The sequence below is a fragment of the Dryobates pubescens genome, chromosome 8 (assembly GCF_014839835.1).
Source record: "Dryobates pubescens isolate bDryPub1 chromosome 8, bDryPub1.pri, whole genome shotgun sequence".
In the NCBI taxonomy this organism is placed as follows: domain Eukaryota; kingdom Metazoa; phylum Chordata; class Aves; order Piciformes; family Picidae; genus Dryobates; species Dryobates pubescens.
In genome coordinates this window covers 18,359,272-18,374,002 of record NC_071619.1, presented here as the reverse complement: position 1 = coordinate 18,374,002, position 14,731 = coordinate 18,359,272, and the positions used below count along the sequence as shown (strand labels likewise).

At 52.6% G+C, this 14,731-nt stretch overlaps 1 protein-coding gene across 3 annotated transcripts in view; it reads right to left on the bottom strand.

Annotated features, from left to right (window-relative positions):
• The window catches only part of PAX2 (paired box 2), an 82,561-nt gene extending 77,217 nt beyond the window's left edge, over positions 1-5,344 (bottom strand). For 2 of the 3 annotated variants that reach the window (XM_054163289.1, XM_054163291.1), the window contains exons 1-2: positions 5,242-5,329; positions 987-1,152 (exon numbers count right to left, since the gene is read on the bottom strand). In XM_054163289.1, coding sequence (XP_054019264.1) covers positions 987-1,152; positions 5,242-5,284 — 209 coding nt within the window. In that variant the 5' untranslated portion in view covers positions 5,285-5,329. Of the gene's footprint in view, positions 1-986; positions 1,153-5,241 lie in introns of all 3 variants that reach the window. The other variant, XM_054163292.1, reaches the window with a different exon arrangement.
• Positions 5,345-14,731: the final 9,387 nt, after the last annotated feature.

Here is a 14,731-nt window from a genome sequence, read left to right as displayed (position 1 = left end):
CGTTCTCCTTTCTCCCCCGCAACCTTTTTTTTTTCTTTTTTCTTTTTTTTTTTCTTTCCGCTGGTGTGTGAGAAGAGAGGGGCACTGCGCTGCTGCCCCCTTCCCCCCCTTTACACTAACACACTCGGTTCAGCCCCGGTGATCGGGAAACAAAACAGAAACCCTCGCGCCGATGCGGCCGGCCGGAAACGAAGGCAGCTGACCGCGGGCCCGGGCCAGGCGGCTGGGGAGAGGGTGCGCGGAACGGACAGTGCCAGACTCACCCCCCACGACCCCGTCTCTCCCGGCCGGCTACTCCCGTGGTGGCAGGGATGGGGGTGCGGGAGCGCGGCTTATTCACTCTGGGTCACTCGGTAGCGGGTGCTCATTGTGGGCAGCTCCAGCCCCTTTCCCCACTGGCCATCAGACCCGTCCCTCCCAGAGGGAACAGCAGCGGGCATACCGCACGCACAGGCGCTGGGCTCTGCCTTCACTGGCACCATGCGCTCCGGGCCTGAATGCCCCGGGCCCCCCCGGCTTGCCTCTGGGGTTGTTTGACATCACATTTCGCGGCGATCGGTTACCGCGGCCATGTGTTTATTTATTTATTTATCTGCCCTGTTGTTTGTTTATTTACTAAAGCCGCTCACGGATTGTTGCGAGTTCGGGAATTTGTGGTGTTTTGTTTCTCTCGTTCTTTCGGGTTTTCTCCTCCTGTCCCTTCTCTTACCCGCCCGCCTGCCCACCCCTCGCAAATTGTTTGTCTTCCCAGGAGTTTCCAAACACCACGGGGAGGGGGGCTTAAGGGGGTGGCAGCAGGTCCTTGTCGGCTAGAGGCGGGGGCCCTGCTCAGCCGCGAGCTCCCGCAGCGCGGAGGTGCCGGGGCCGTTCGAGGAGGTGGCAGGGAAAGCCCGGAGCCGCGGGAAGGGCGAGAGGTCACGCCGGCGCGGGGAAGTGATGCTCCGTTGCTATCTCAGAGAAGGGGAAGGAGCTGCCTCTTTCCTTACCTGCCCAGGATCTTGCTGACACAACCGTGGCTGACCCGCAGCTGCCTGGAAATGTCACAGGGTCGCACCCCCTGGTGAGCCAACTCCACTATCCTTTGTCTCACCACGTCAGGTAGGGGCCTGCCGTTCACAAACACCCCCCCGAGCTGGTTCACACCCCCGTGCCCTGCTGGGGAAAGAGAAATAAAAAAAAAAAAAAACCAAACACACAACAAAACAACAACCCACGCACACAAGAAACACACCGTTAGTCGTGGATTCTTTGCCATTCATACTGCAAAATCTCCAGTGATTACAGATGGATGGAGATGATGTCAGGAGGTCGAGAGGGGGGAACAAAACGGGGGGGGGGGGGGGGGGGGGGTGGAGGGGAGGGAGAGAAGAGTAAAGGGGAGAGAAAAGAATATTATAAAACAGCGAAAAAGAAGGAAAAACAAAGAAGCAAGGAACGAAGAGGAAAAAAAGAAAGAAAAACAGAGAAAGAGAGAAAGAAAGAAAGAAAGATGAAAGAATGAGAAGAAAGAAAGAAAAAAAATAAAAAGAAAGGAAAGAATGAGAAGAAAGAAAGAGAAAAAGAAAGAAAGAAAAAGAAAGAAAGAAAGAAAGAAAGAGAAAGAAAGAAAGAAAAAGAAAGAAAGAAAGAAAGAAAGAAAGAAAGAAAGAAAGAAAGAAAGAAAGAAAGAAAGAAAGAAAGACAGAAAGAAACAAAGAAAGAAAGACAGAAAGAAAGAAAGAAAGAAAGAAAGAAAGAAAGAAAGAAAGAAAAGAAAGAGAGGAGGGAAGGAAGAGAAAGAAAAGCACGAGAAAGAACGGTTAAAAGAAGAAAGAGAGAGAAGGCAGACAGGAGGAAAGATGGGAAGGAAAAAGAAGACAGAAGGAATTTTCCCGACGGGGCTAGCCGGCTCTGTCCCCCCCTTATGCCGCGTCCCGTCCCGAGGTTCTTAGCACCTCTCTCCCCACGGCCCCCGCCCGGGACGCCGAAACGGCGACTCCTCAGGGCCAGGATGGAGACAAGTGCCCGCGCCGTCTCTTCTCCCAGGAGTTGGGGAGAGATGCTTTTTCAAACTCCGGGGCTCAGCGGCTGTGGGTGAACCCTGCCGCAGTGCCCTTTCTGCTCTTGGGCTTTCCCCCTCGCCTTTCATTTTCTTTCCACGATTTTCTGTCTCATTGTCAATTACAGTTACTCGCGAACCCCGCCCTCCTTCACCCGTGGCATATGCCCCATGCAACGCATTCTCTCCCGTTATTTTCGTGTGGGAGTTGAAAGGATTCAGAGAGAAATAGAAAAGGAGAAAGAAATGGGAGAGGAAAGAGAAAGGCGGGGGGGGTGGGTGGGTGGGAAATAAGTGTGTTCTGCAGCCAGTGTTCGTTTACAGAAAGATCCTCTCTCTCCTCAGCTTTTAATCTTAAAAGCAAAAATTCTCTAGCTAAAAATAATAATAATATTTTTTTTAAAAATCTGACAGACTGGCATGGTTACATCTATTTTTTCCCCTATAAATCTAACTTAGGAAGAATTTAGAATGCTGTTTTCCTCTGTTCCCCTCTTTCCAGACAAAACCCCGTGCTCTCTCAGGACTGCTACGATTGTCTTTTTCCGATATCTCTTTCTGCATTTTGAGAAATAACTGGGGGGAGAAAAATCACTGTGCACCTGCTAAGCGTGGGCAGGAGGAACGGAGTGACGGGAATAAAGGATAATCTCTGATTTTGGGACTGAGTAAGACAGGCAGTGGCAAGCCCCTGGCACCTGGGGTGTCCGTGATGGAGCAGTTGGGCTGCGCCCGGCCGTGCGGAGAGATGCGCGCTGCCGGACAGTGGTGCCTGCGTGTCTCTATCTCCAGAACATCCAGCTGATATAGCTGTGGAGTATATTCTGTATTAAAGCTTTCCTTTCACACAGCCCTAACCTTCTGTATCTTTCTCGCCAGGAGATCTTAGTTCGTTTTGCAGTTTGCTGAAAAATGATCTGTTTGTATTTTCGCTGAGTTTTTTTTCCCCTCCCCTGCTTCTGACACTGACTTATTGGCTCTGAACTTAGTGGAAACTCTCATTGCCCTGCGATCGATCCAAGTCCTTTCGCACAAATAGAGTTTTTTCCATCTCCCCCACCCCTTCAGTAATACCTCCACACGTACCCTCCCAGCCACCTTGGCCAGGGCGCCGGCTGGCTTCCCCGTCCCTTCCCCGATGAGCCAGGTTCATTTGTGACATTCTTTTTGTTAATCTTTCTTGAAACATATTTAGGGGTTCAGAGGAGAATGGTAATACTTATCTTCCTCCACTAAAACCTGCAGGTATATATTGCTATGTGTTTTCATTTGCTCAGAACCCCTTCTGCACATGTTGCCTCTAAAGTTACAGGACACCAATTTCTGCGGCAACTCCATGATAAATAATTCAAAGCACCTTTTATAACTCGCATTACAAAGTATTAAAAGGCAGCAGATGCAAAAAAGATTAAAAATTAATAATTAAAATTATTGCAGCCCGGATATTTTTCGCACGAGTTTGTTTTGCTCTGGCCCGTGGTTTTCTGAGGTTATTTCTATCAGAACGGTAAGACTTTTGCATGTGTTTTTCTGCATACAAGTGCCGGCGTCTGTTTATACACCCATCAGTCGTTCCGCTTTGCTAGCGACCGTGCTTGGCTGTCCGTGCATCAGGAGCCCGCGTCCCTTCCCGTTTTAATTGTTTACTAGTATCTAGGTCTGAAACTACGGAAATACATTTTATGGGACATATCAAATGTTGGATGTGGGGGGTGGTTTTGTTTGTTTGTTTGTGTGTGGATTGAGGGGGGAGGGAGGTGTGAGGGTGTGTTTGGTTTGTTTTGCTTTTCAATTTTGAATTGGAAGCCTAAATTGTTTCCGAATCTCACTGGCGTTTTTAAAACAACGCGATGCCTCACTCGGCTGCAACGTGTTCCGGATCGTACCGGAGGCAGAACTGCTGCAGCTGCCTCTTGAAGCAGGTCGCACCGCCGGAAAGTAAAAATGTCCAATGCGCGGACTGTTGTCTGCTAAAGGTCTTCCAAAATTAAATCCTAAATTTTAAGCAATGTATCCTGGAAATCATTAATTTGGAAACAGGAAGACAGTTGCCTACATCTGCGCTTGGGGGTCTGATTATGGGTTTCTGTCTCTGTGCCTTTCTTCTCACGGCAAAATCGGGGTGTTTAAACTTCAAGCATTTCAATTTTGTATCTTTTCGGTTTGGTTTTATGCAGCGGACAGGGCGTGTCTTCAAAAGTTTCGGTGTCAAAAGTTACAAATTGCTCTTAATTATTCATTTCCTGACTCAAGATGCTCTCAATCTCGGCTTTCTATTTGTATTTTATTTCCTTTGATTTAAATCACTGAATTCTGTTTCCTCCGTGCGGTGAAATTAAAAGCCCTGAATATTCCTTCTTACAGTCCCTGATAAAGGGGTCTTTTCGCTTTCCTTCGTCTCTCTCTTATAGAAACGTTCTTTTAAATGAAAATACACGAAGAATGCACTTTCCTCTGTGCTGGGAATGCATTTAAAATTCACACTGGGGATCTAGTAAATAAACCAGGAGATTTCTGGGAGCCTCCGAAGCCGCCAAATCTCCCAGCCATATAATTGTCCTATTTTTCCCACAGTCCAGCCTTTCGCCAAACCAAACCGAAGCACGGAAGAGCCACCGACCAACCCGCCATTAATTTTAAACTGGCGTCTCCCCTTTCTGCCACTGAAATCCGAAATCAAAGCAGACAGCATCAGATCGGGACGAGAGGGGAAATGGGGGCTCAGAGTTATGCAAGGTGGTGAGAAGCCCTGGCCCGGTGGGGCAGAGAAGGTAACAGGGTCCAGCTCCGGGGCTGACACGAGTCGGGATAAACTCGTGTTGTCTGAGGGGCGATAAGGAAATGCCTTTGAGGAAGAGAGATCTGCTTCGGGCGGTGTTTTCTTTCGCACACAGCAAGCAGCACAGACACAGCCGCACATACCCCCCTGCCCTCCGGCTGTGGGTCCTGGCCCCTGCCCCACTGACGGCACAGAGCTGTGCTCCCCCCGGACCCGGGGCTGCCCGGGACCCTCACTGTGCCGATGGGGCCGGCCGTGTCCCCATCCTGCCTCTTCGGAGCCCTGTTTTGGCTAGGGGAGGAGAGGCTGGCGATGAAAGGATGGACTTGAAGGTGGATCAGGTGAGGAAGAACGATTTGAGAAGGAGGAATGGAGGAATGAGAAAGAGGGAGAGAAGCGGAAGGAGCCGGGCTCCAGTACTCACGGTGCATTGCTGAGAAGGGATCTGCCTTGCAGTGCATATCCATGGGGAGGCAAAGGAAGGGGAAGAAATCGGCTGAAGCCGCCGTGTCGCCTCTAAAACTCAACTTCAAGACTTAGGGGAGAAAAAAAAATAACAAAAACCCCAACCCAAACAAACAAAAAAATCAAACAAGATTAAAAAAAAAAAAAAAAAAGAAAAGAAAAGAAACCCCCCCACCAACACTAACCAAAAAAGCCACAACCAAAACCAATAATAACAACAACAAAAAAAACCCCAAACCAACAACCAAAAAAAAAAACCACCAAAAAACAAAACCAAAAAAACAATGAGAACCCAACAACAACAAAAAAAAACCCAAACACACTAGGAGAGGAAAGGAGGAGAGCGGCGGGGTGCGCTGGCCCTCCTGCCCGGCGGAGCGGGGAGCGAAGTACTTTCCGGGGGGCGGGAGGGTTGCACCGGGTCTGGGGGCCGAAATGGCGGGGCCGATGGAGTCAGCAGAGTCCGTGGTAGCGAGGGGCTGGCGACGCCGGGGGGCAGATGGGTGTCATGGCTGGGAGGGCTCAGAGCATCCCCGGCGGCGGGGAGGGGGGTGCCGGAGCAAGGTGCGGCCGGCGGCCCGGCGACGGAAGGCGCGGGAGGACTCGGCTCTCCCTCCTCCTCCTCCTCCCGCGGTCCGGGGCTAGTTCATTTAAGTTCAAAGCGGAGTAGCAATCCCCGGGAAAGCTGCGAGCGGCGGACGCGCCCCCTCGTCTCGGCCGGGCGGAGGATCCGGCGCCCGGCGGACTTTCGCCCGAGGTGGGAAGTGCTTGCAAGCAGCCGGGGCCGGAGACTGGAGCCTCCGCTCCCGGTGTGTGTCTCTCTAAAAGCCGCAGCGCCCTCAGCCCCCCGCCCGCCTCCCCGGAGATGGATGACTTGTCAGACAAAGGCAATAGATTCCGACACTCTCTGATTCGCCAGCGCGCCGAGCCGAGCGCGGCCAGGAGAGGAGAGGGGAGAGGAGAGGAGAGCAGAGGAGAGGAGAAGAGAGGAGGGCCGGGCCGGCTGCGCTCGGTGCGGGGGGGCCGCCGTGTGCGGGACCCGGCAGCGGGGGAGCCCCGGGGCGCCCCGGGCCTCGCGTGTGCAGGGCGGCGGCCCCTGCCCGGCCCGCGGGGAGGGACGCGAGCCCCGCTTTGTTGTCACTCGCGGCTCTGGGTCTTTAACTCCCTTATTTAACACACACACGCACACACGGCTTGGTAGTTTCATCTCCCTTCTCACGCCCCGCTCTTTTTTACGGGAGGCTTTGCTCGAGGTGAAACGTGAAGGGGGGATTCGATACACATCAGGAATTCAGTGGTGTGCGGATGGGAATAGGAGAGAGATGGGGAAAGAAAAGGAGAAAGGAGGTGAGAGAGAAAGGAAAGGGAAAAGGGGAACGATCCAGAGAGGGGGGAAAATCAAGACATAAAAACATAAAGAAGAGAAAGAAATAAAATTAAATAGAAGCTAGAGGGACAAAGGGAGAGAAAGGAAACACAGAGAGAAAGCGAGAACGAAAGCAAGGAAGAGCTCGCTTCTTGCACCCCTTTGATCCAAGAGGTTGGGCCCATCTCAGTCACTGCAAAGTTTCCCTTCACATGCATTTGGGGAAATAACAGCAAATTTAGTCTTCCAATTTCTCTGATGCTTTTTTCTTTTCTTAATACTAGAGTGTGATGTAAAAAATGTTTCACAAATAAGTCTAAGGCTAAAATAAATGTAGTTTTGGAAAGCAAGGAAGAATCACCTTTTTCGGGTAATACCCAGGGGTAAAAAGACAAGATAGAAATTGCTGTGAGCTCAGTTTTGATTTTCAGACTGCAAATTCATCATCACCTGTAATATACTTTCTTCTTCTCTTTTCCTCCTTCATTCTTCCCCATCCTTCTGCTTCTCTGTCATGGAACAGCCCCTTTGTTTTCTAACACGTTTAAGTAAAGAATCTCTGAGAGATCTTTATGAAATATTTTTCACTGTCTCATAAATCATTTTGGCACTTCAGCTGATGTTTTATCTTTCTCTTACCCCCACTCCTCTCTCTCTTTCCCTCGTGTGCAAAAAGGATGACTTGAAAAAAATCAACAAACCAAACCTATTTTGTTTTACACCACTGAGGGTTACACGTGAGATTGGACAGCGAACGGCTCCCGGCTCTGTGCCCCGGGGTGACAAAGCGGGCGCAACTGAAAGGCGAGTGGCAGCCCCTGGCAGCCCCTAGGCGCAAGTGAATGTCCTACTAGAAGAGGGGCGCAGCTGCCCGGTCAGGGCTTCTCACTGCTGCCCGGATGGAGCAGGAGCCCCTCCGCCCCGCTCGGGGAACTCCCCGTGGACAAATTGGCGAAAGCCCTGAGCCCCACGGGCAGCCCCGCCACCGGGCCGGGAGTGCACCCTTCACCGTCGCCCAGTCGCAGCATCACCCAGCCGTGCCCAGTCACCAGCTCCCTCATCGGCTGCTCCCTGCCCGGGCAGCGGCGCCCGTAGGCAGTGGCAGGGCCACTCCGCGCTCAGGGGCGGAGGGGGCGCACGGGTGCAGGTGCGGGGCGGCGGCTCTCCCCGTAGCAGCCCCTAGATGGCGCCCTCTGGTCGGCTTGTCACCGGGGCGGTGCCGGTGGGCGCCGGACGACAGCGGTCCCGCCACTATCCCTGGACCCACGCACCCACCTGCTGGCGGGGGCCCTGAGGTTATTCAGTCTTGCCGAACAGCAGCAGCTCACGCTGGTGGCAGAACTGGGAGCGCACCGATCGCTGTTGCTGTTAGTTCCTTCTGCTACCCTCGCTGCAACTTGACCAAGAGGGCTAGGGTACTTCTCGGCTCAAGCAGTTTCCCCTCCCTTACTCCCCTCCGCCCCAAGCAGCCCCCATTGCCCCGCGGCCCTCAGGCCGGGCTCAGGCATACAGCCAAGCCCGACGGTAGAGGCTGGGAGGGGAGGGCAAGAGCCCCAGCAAAGGCCGGAAGAAGTGTACATACTATGGCATTGTACATGCCCTACCTAATTGCTGTATCTCCAGGCCTCTCTTTTCAGAGAACCTCGTGGCCATCTCCAGCTCTATGCCATCATTAAGACTTGGGGAGTTCATTTTGTCTCTCACAGAGGGCTCTGGGCCTTTGTAACTGTTGATTGTATGGTGAGGAGGTAACAGCTTGGTGGTAGGCTGGGGGAAGCCAGCAGACCCCAAATCTCCTCCCGAACACGTGTTTTGCTGTAATTTCCTCACTCCCTATTACTGTTTCCCCATCTCAGTGGGGAGAAGGCAGGAATATGACACTTGAGAAATACCTGAACTGAGTACTCTGTGAGGTGAAGCTTCGGTCCAATGGCACAGAGGTAATGTGTGCAAATGAGGGAGGCTTGAGACTGGTACTGCAAGGGAACGAAAAAGAGAGGAGCGGAGGGGAGGGGAGGGGAGGGGAGAGGAGAAGAGGGGAGAGGAGAGGAGAGGAGAGGAGAGGAGAGGAGAGGAGAGGAGAGGAGAGGAGAGGAGAGGAGAGGAGAGGAGAGGAGAGGAGAGGAGAGGAGAGGAGAGGAGAGGAGAGGAGAGGAGAGGAGAGGAGAGGAGAGGAGAGGAGAGGAGAGGGGAGGGGAGGGGAGGGGAGGGGAGGGGAGGGGAGGGGAGGGGAGGGGAGGGGAGGGGAGGGGAGGGGAGGGGAGGGGAGGGGAGGGGAGAGGAGAGGAGAGGAGAGGAGAGGAGAGGAGAGGAGAGGAGAGGAGAGGAGAGGAGAGGAGAGGAGAGGAGAGGAGAGGAGAGGAGAGGAGAGGAGAGGAGAGGAGAGGAGAGGAGAGGGGAGGGGAGGGGAGGGGAGGGGAGGGGAGGGGAGGGGAGGGGAGGGGAGGGGAGGGGAGGGGAGGGGAGGGGAGGGGAGGGGAGGGGAGGGGAGGGGAGGGGAGGGGAGGGGAGGGGAGGGGAGGGGAGGGGAGGGGAGGGGAGGGGAGGGGAGGGGAGGGAAAAAAGAAGGTCTTTGCTCACTGTCCCCTTCCCCTACCACGCATACCACAATATCAGCTGGTGCCCCTTCCCACATCATATTTCCTGGAAGAATTGCTTTGTCAACATCTAAATCCACTGAACGATTTCTATCTGCCCAGATTACAGATACTGGCTTGTCCCCATGGTTCCAGGCACAACCAGATCATGGGCCTCTTCCCAATCCCAGGGCTCCACAAGCATCTCCCCAGTTTATTCCCACTTCATCAGCCCTGAGTAATTCCCTTTCCTTTCCTTTCCTTTCCTTTCCTTTCCTTTCCTTTCCTTTCCTTTCCTTTCCTTTCCTTTCCTTTCCTTTCCTTTCCTTTCCTTTCCTTTCCTTTCCTTTCCTTTCCTTTCCTTTCCTTTCCTTTCCTTTCCTTTCCTTTCCTTTCCTTTCCTTTCCTTTCCTTTCCTTTCCTTTCCTTTCCTTTCCTTTCCTTTCCTTTCCTTTCCTTTCCTTTCCTTTCCTTTCCTTTCCTTTCCTTCTTTCCTTTCCTCTTTCCTTTCCTCTTTCCTTTCCTTTTTCTCAAAGAGGATCTGAGGATCTCCCCTTCCTTCGCGAGCCCACACCCCCAAGCTAGAAACATTAACACTTCAAAAGAGGCGCCCGCCTCTCTGCGGAAATTTCAAGAAAAATAAACTTTTGGGGGGAGTTGCTGCGATAGTTATCTTTCGACCTGCTTCATTAACCGGCTTTCTCCAGCTGATCAAGCCGAAATCTTCTCAACTGATCTTATTTCCCACTCCCGGCCCCAATACACATAACAGCGAGGTCCCTGTCAGCTCCCCTCCAGAGACGTTTTTGTTCCCCCGCTCCGCCTCAGCTTCGCAACTCGCCGAGTTAGCCGTGTCCTCGGGAAGCGGGTTCCTAGCAGTTGCCTTTTCTTCTCCGCGGCCATCGGGGACGGGCGCTCCGCCCGGGAACAACAGGGGTGGGCGGCGGGAGAGCCCCTGGAGAAGCCAGGCCTGGAGCAAATTTTGGTATGTCGTCTTCAGAGCCAGCGCTTGCACCAACTTTAGCTCCTAGTTCTTTACGGGTTGTCTGTCTCAGATTACTGTGGAAACGAGTTAAATGCGACGTAAGGCTAGCGGGGCAGAAGTTTTGTATTTATGCCACAACGAGGTGAGGCTAACTCCTCGGCTCTACATATAGCCTGCCTTCCTCCCCTGGCCAAGTGTGCGAGTGTTCATAGCCTAAATGTTGGTAGTTTGGAAGTGCTTTAGCTCTGCCCTCAATACTCCTCAGCACGAGATTTACTCAGGATAAATTTGTGCTGACCGTCTGTACGTATTTTTCATATCTGCTACAACTGATCTAACCTCTTGTGAGAAAGTCGGGGATGAAATCCCTGGGTGGGGGCTGGAGGGGGAAGCTCAAGGACTGAGCATTTAAGGAAAGGAGTCGAGGAGTTGGTGTGTGTGTGAGAGGGGTCTTCAAGGCTTTGATAAAACCTGCCCGAGCGATTTTTAGGGTCTAAGAACAAGGTAATTTCTGGCCTGAGGAGACACCCCCACAGCCTCTCCCCAGCTAGTACCTAGAGAAAAGTGGTATCTAGACCAGGGATCACTACTTCTCTGTAGATGGGCTGGAGTCTGATCTTCCAGGGGGGAAAGGGCGATGGGACAGGGCCAGAGTGCCGAGGAGCAGCGTGGAGATATAGGAGTGGGATCAAATCTGCCTGGGAGGTTTTCCCCCGAGCCGGGCAGGGTGAAGAAGAGGCAGACAGGGCCCTGCTGCCTCTCCCCGCCCTTCCCCCCACACACCCCAGCTGCTCTGCTCAGGAGACCCAAGATTGCTCTTGGTGGCCGAGGTTAACAAATAAACACAAAGTTATGTTTTAAACGAACGATTAATAAGAAAGAGAGTGCGAAAAGAATAACAGACCCCCATTCTTCCCCTCCCCCTGTGTCTCCGAGCCCCTCTCCCCCTCTCCCTCTCTCTCCCCCTCTAAGCACCTCTGGTCACGTTGGAGGATGAGTTTTTGGAGAGCTTCTGGTACAATATGGAGCACCACGGGCTGCAATTTCACACTCCACAGCACATTCCCCCTAAAGCTACTTTCTTTTTTTCCCATCTAAGACCCCCTCATGTCTCCCCCTCTCTCTTTCTCTCGCTCTTTTGTGAGCCATGGGTGGGTTGTATGTCTGGGGGACGCCGAGGCCGCGCCGGGGCCGGCGGACGGGCCCTGCCAGTGGGGCGGGTGCGTGTGTGCGCCGGGGGGGCCTCACTCCCCCCTCGCCCAGCCTGCTGCTAGCTTTTCCCTTCTCTGCATTTGTTTGCCCTGAATGGTAATAGCCCACGTGTGCTGCTCTTTATTCAGTCACCGACACTTTAACCTCTTCTCTTTACAAGAGAGCGTTTGCCACAAAAACGAGACAAGCCGGAGACCTTTTGCAGCCTCATTGAGGGGAGGAAAAAAAAAAAAAAAGAAAAAAAAAAAAAAAAAAAAAGAAAGAAAGGGGGAAAAAAAGCCAACAATGTGAAGAGACACTTCTGCAACAAAGCCGCCTCTTAGCGCACCGGGCTGGCCGGAGCTGGGGCGAATCTCCAAGCCTCCCGGGCCACAGACATATGGGGATAAGGACAGCCTTGGCGTGTACCGGCCGGGTTTGTCTCCTTCCTCCACTGGCAGGTAGGCAGGTAGTGGGCACATGGCTACCGGCGCCTGGCCGAGGCCTCGATCCATCCCCCTGTCTCTGGGCCTTGCACCGGGCCCTAGGCTGGGGGAACCTCTCTGCAGATGGGGTCTCCGGACCTGATTCCCAGCGAGGAGGCTTCCACGGGCCACCATTGGCCGCTCGCCACACAGCCCCCGCTATCACTCTCTGGTTTTGCCTTGTCCCCCGGTCCCCAAGCCCCTCTCCTCCTCTGCCTGTTTCTTTCGTTGCCCCGTAGCGGCGAAGTGGAGGCGAGGGGCGAGGACAGGGAGGTGTATGCTGTTTTTCCGAGTGAAAAGAGCTGGTCCAGATGTGAACCCTCCTGTCCCTCTCATGATGGAAGGCGGTGGCACTGGCGAGGCCCAGCTGCCTTTTCCCTTTGCCCTGGGCTGCCTCTAGGGTAGAGGCGTGAGAGCCCCCCTCTGCTGCCTCCTCCCCCTACACTATAGATGTCTTTTTGTTTGTCCTCCTCTAATTTCTCCATAAAACTCCCGATGAGTGAATTAGACGCTTATTAAAGTCTCCTTTTAATCAGCAGTAGTGGGAGACCCTCCCTCTCTCTGCCCGTCCAAGGTTAGTTTGCCTCCGGGCCATTTGCAAATGTTAGGATTTACAGTTATCACACGCAAAAACATTTATATAACCCCTAACTATAATACACCCATAAAAACGGGGAGGGAAAGAAAACTGCTGCGGATCAGCGAAAAACCCTATGGCTTGCCCATTAAAGTCACCTGAAAGGGTAATTCCAGCAGTCAGAGGGGCCAAAGTGTGGTAATGACTGCCTGGGATTCACATCTCCAAAAATGATCGCACAAAGAGACCTGCCAGGGAGAGGGGCGGCCGTTCCCTCCGCGGGAAGGACCGGCGGGGAAGTTGGGAGCAGACTTTGCCGCACAGGCGTGACAAAGTGATGGATATGCCTAGAGACTATATGTCTTCTTTCCTTCTCTCTTTTTTCCCTCTCCTCTTTTTTCTTTCCCTTTCTCTTTTTCTTTCTTTTTCTTTCTTTCTTTCTTTCTTTCTTTCTTTCTTTCTTTCTTTCTTTCTTTCTTTCTTTCTTTCTTTCTTTCTTTCTTTCTTTCTTTCTTTCTTTCTTTCTTTCTTTCTTTCTTTCTTTCTTTCTTTCTTTCTTTCTTTCTTTCTTTCTTTCTTTCTTTCTTTCTTCATTTCTCCCTCTTTCTCGCTCTCTCTTTCTTTCTTCTCATCTTCTTTCCTTCTCCCTCACCTCTTCCTACCCCCTTTCCTTTCTTTCTTTCCTTTCCCACCCCCTCTCCATTTCTCTTCCCCCTTCTTCCTCCTTTCTGCTCTCCTTCTTTATCTTTCTTCCCCCCTTCTTTCTGTTTGTTTATGGTGGGGTGGGGGGTTTTTTGTTTGTTTATTTGGGTTTTTTTCCTACCCTTTTCTGCATCTCTTACTTTCTTCCTCCCTTCCTCCTTCCTTCCTTCTTTAATTTCTTTCTAGCCAAGATGAACCCGGACAATTTCTATAAACACACGAATCCAGCTCCTCAGAAAAAGTTGCCCCGGTCGTGTTTCTGGCAGTGCTTCCCAAGCCCCGTTGCTAGCCCTGCCTCTGCCCCCGCTTCCCTGTGCCACGGATGGCTTTCCGATCCGGGGGGATGCAACGGGAGCTGGGTTGGGGAAGGCAGGCTGGTTTCCAGCGCTAAACAAAGGCTGGAAACGCACCAACAAAGGATCTGGCGCGGCACCTCCGCCCGGTGCGAGAGCCGCAGGTGAGGGCTGGGGCTTGCCCAGCCGGGTTCGGGGGTCCTGCTTGGGAAGTGATGCTTGAGGCGGCGCGGGGGAGGCGGGGGTCTTCAGGGCCTCAAGAGAAACTGCTCGTAAATTGGTGAGGAAACTTTCTCCCTCCCTGTTCCTAGGAAAGCAGGGAAACCGGGTGATTTCAGTTCTCCCTCCGCCTGTCCTCGTAGCACAGAGGGGCTCGCTCCTTCCCTTTTCTGTCTGGGGGCTGCAAAAGCCCAAGTTCGGCGCCTAATTAAAAAGAGTGGCAGGAAGAGTCATTCCTCTTTAACATCAGCTGTTAATGGCCTCGGAGTTTAGTGCATCTGAGGAGGAAGACACAGAGCGAGAGGCAGGGTGATGGAGTATGCTGGAAACGGAGGGGCTGAGAGAAGGGGTATCTCTAAGCGTGGTGGAAGAAGAGAAGGACAGATTAAAGGAAGGATGGAAAGGGAGAAATTTAACTTTAAAAAAGAGGAACTGAAAGGTGGAGGGGGCAGGGAAGGACTGAACTGTAAGCTGACAGCGCGTCTCCCCCTCCAGCTGCCCTGACTGTCTCAGCTCGGCAGGCTCGGGAGAGAAACGGAGTCGGGGAGTAACTGCGCGGGCGAGGGGCAGCAGCGCGCAGCCGAGAGAGGACGAGCGGATCCGGGATGGAGGGATGGAAAAAGAGAGCTGTTCTGAGCAGCGAAGCGCTTTCCTGGCTGCCTGTCTTGCCTTCTCCTTTCTTGCACCCTGATCCTTTCCCTCCTTCCTCTCCTCTCTGAGGTTTGCAAACCAAACGTCACCAATCAATACGAACCCCGGCTCTGTGGGTGTGTGTGTGCGTGTGTGTGAGCGTGTTTGTTGATCCTGACCCGATGGACTTCAAAAATCTGCCGCTTCCGACTCACTCCCAGCCTGTAAGTTCAGAATTACAACCTTCTACATCTATGCAAACTTTTTATTTATCTCTAGAAGAAAGAGGAATTGTCACCATGAGATCGGCTAATTTCTGACACGCGGGGCTTTACCCTTTCCCTAGCGTGGGAAAAAAATAATCTTCCGTGGATCTGTTTGAACTGTGCACAATCCATAACTTTGACAATGTATGTACAATGTTG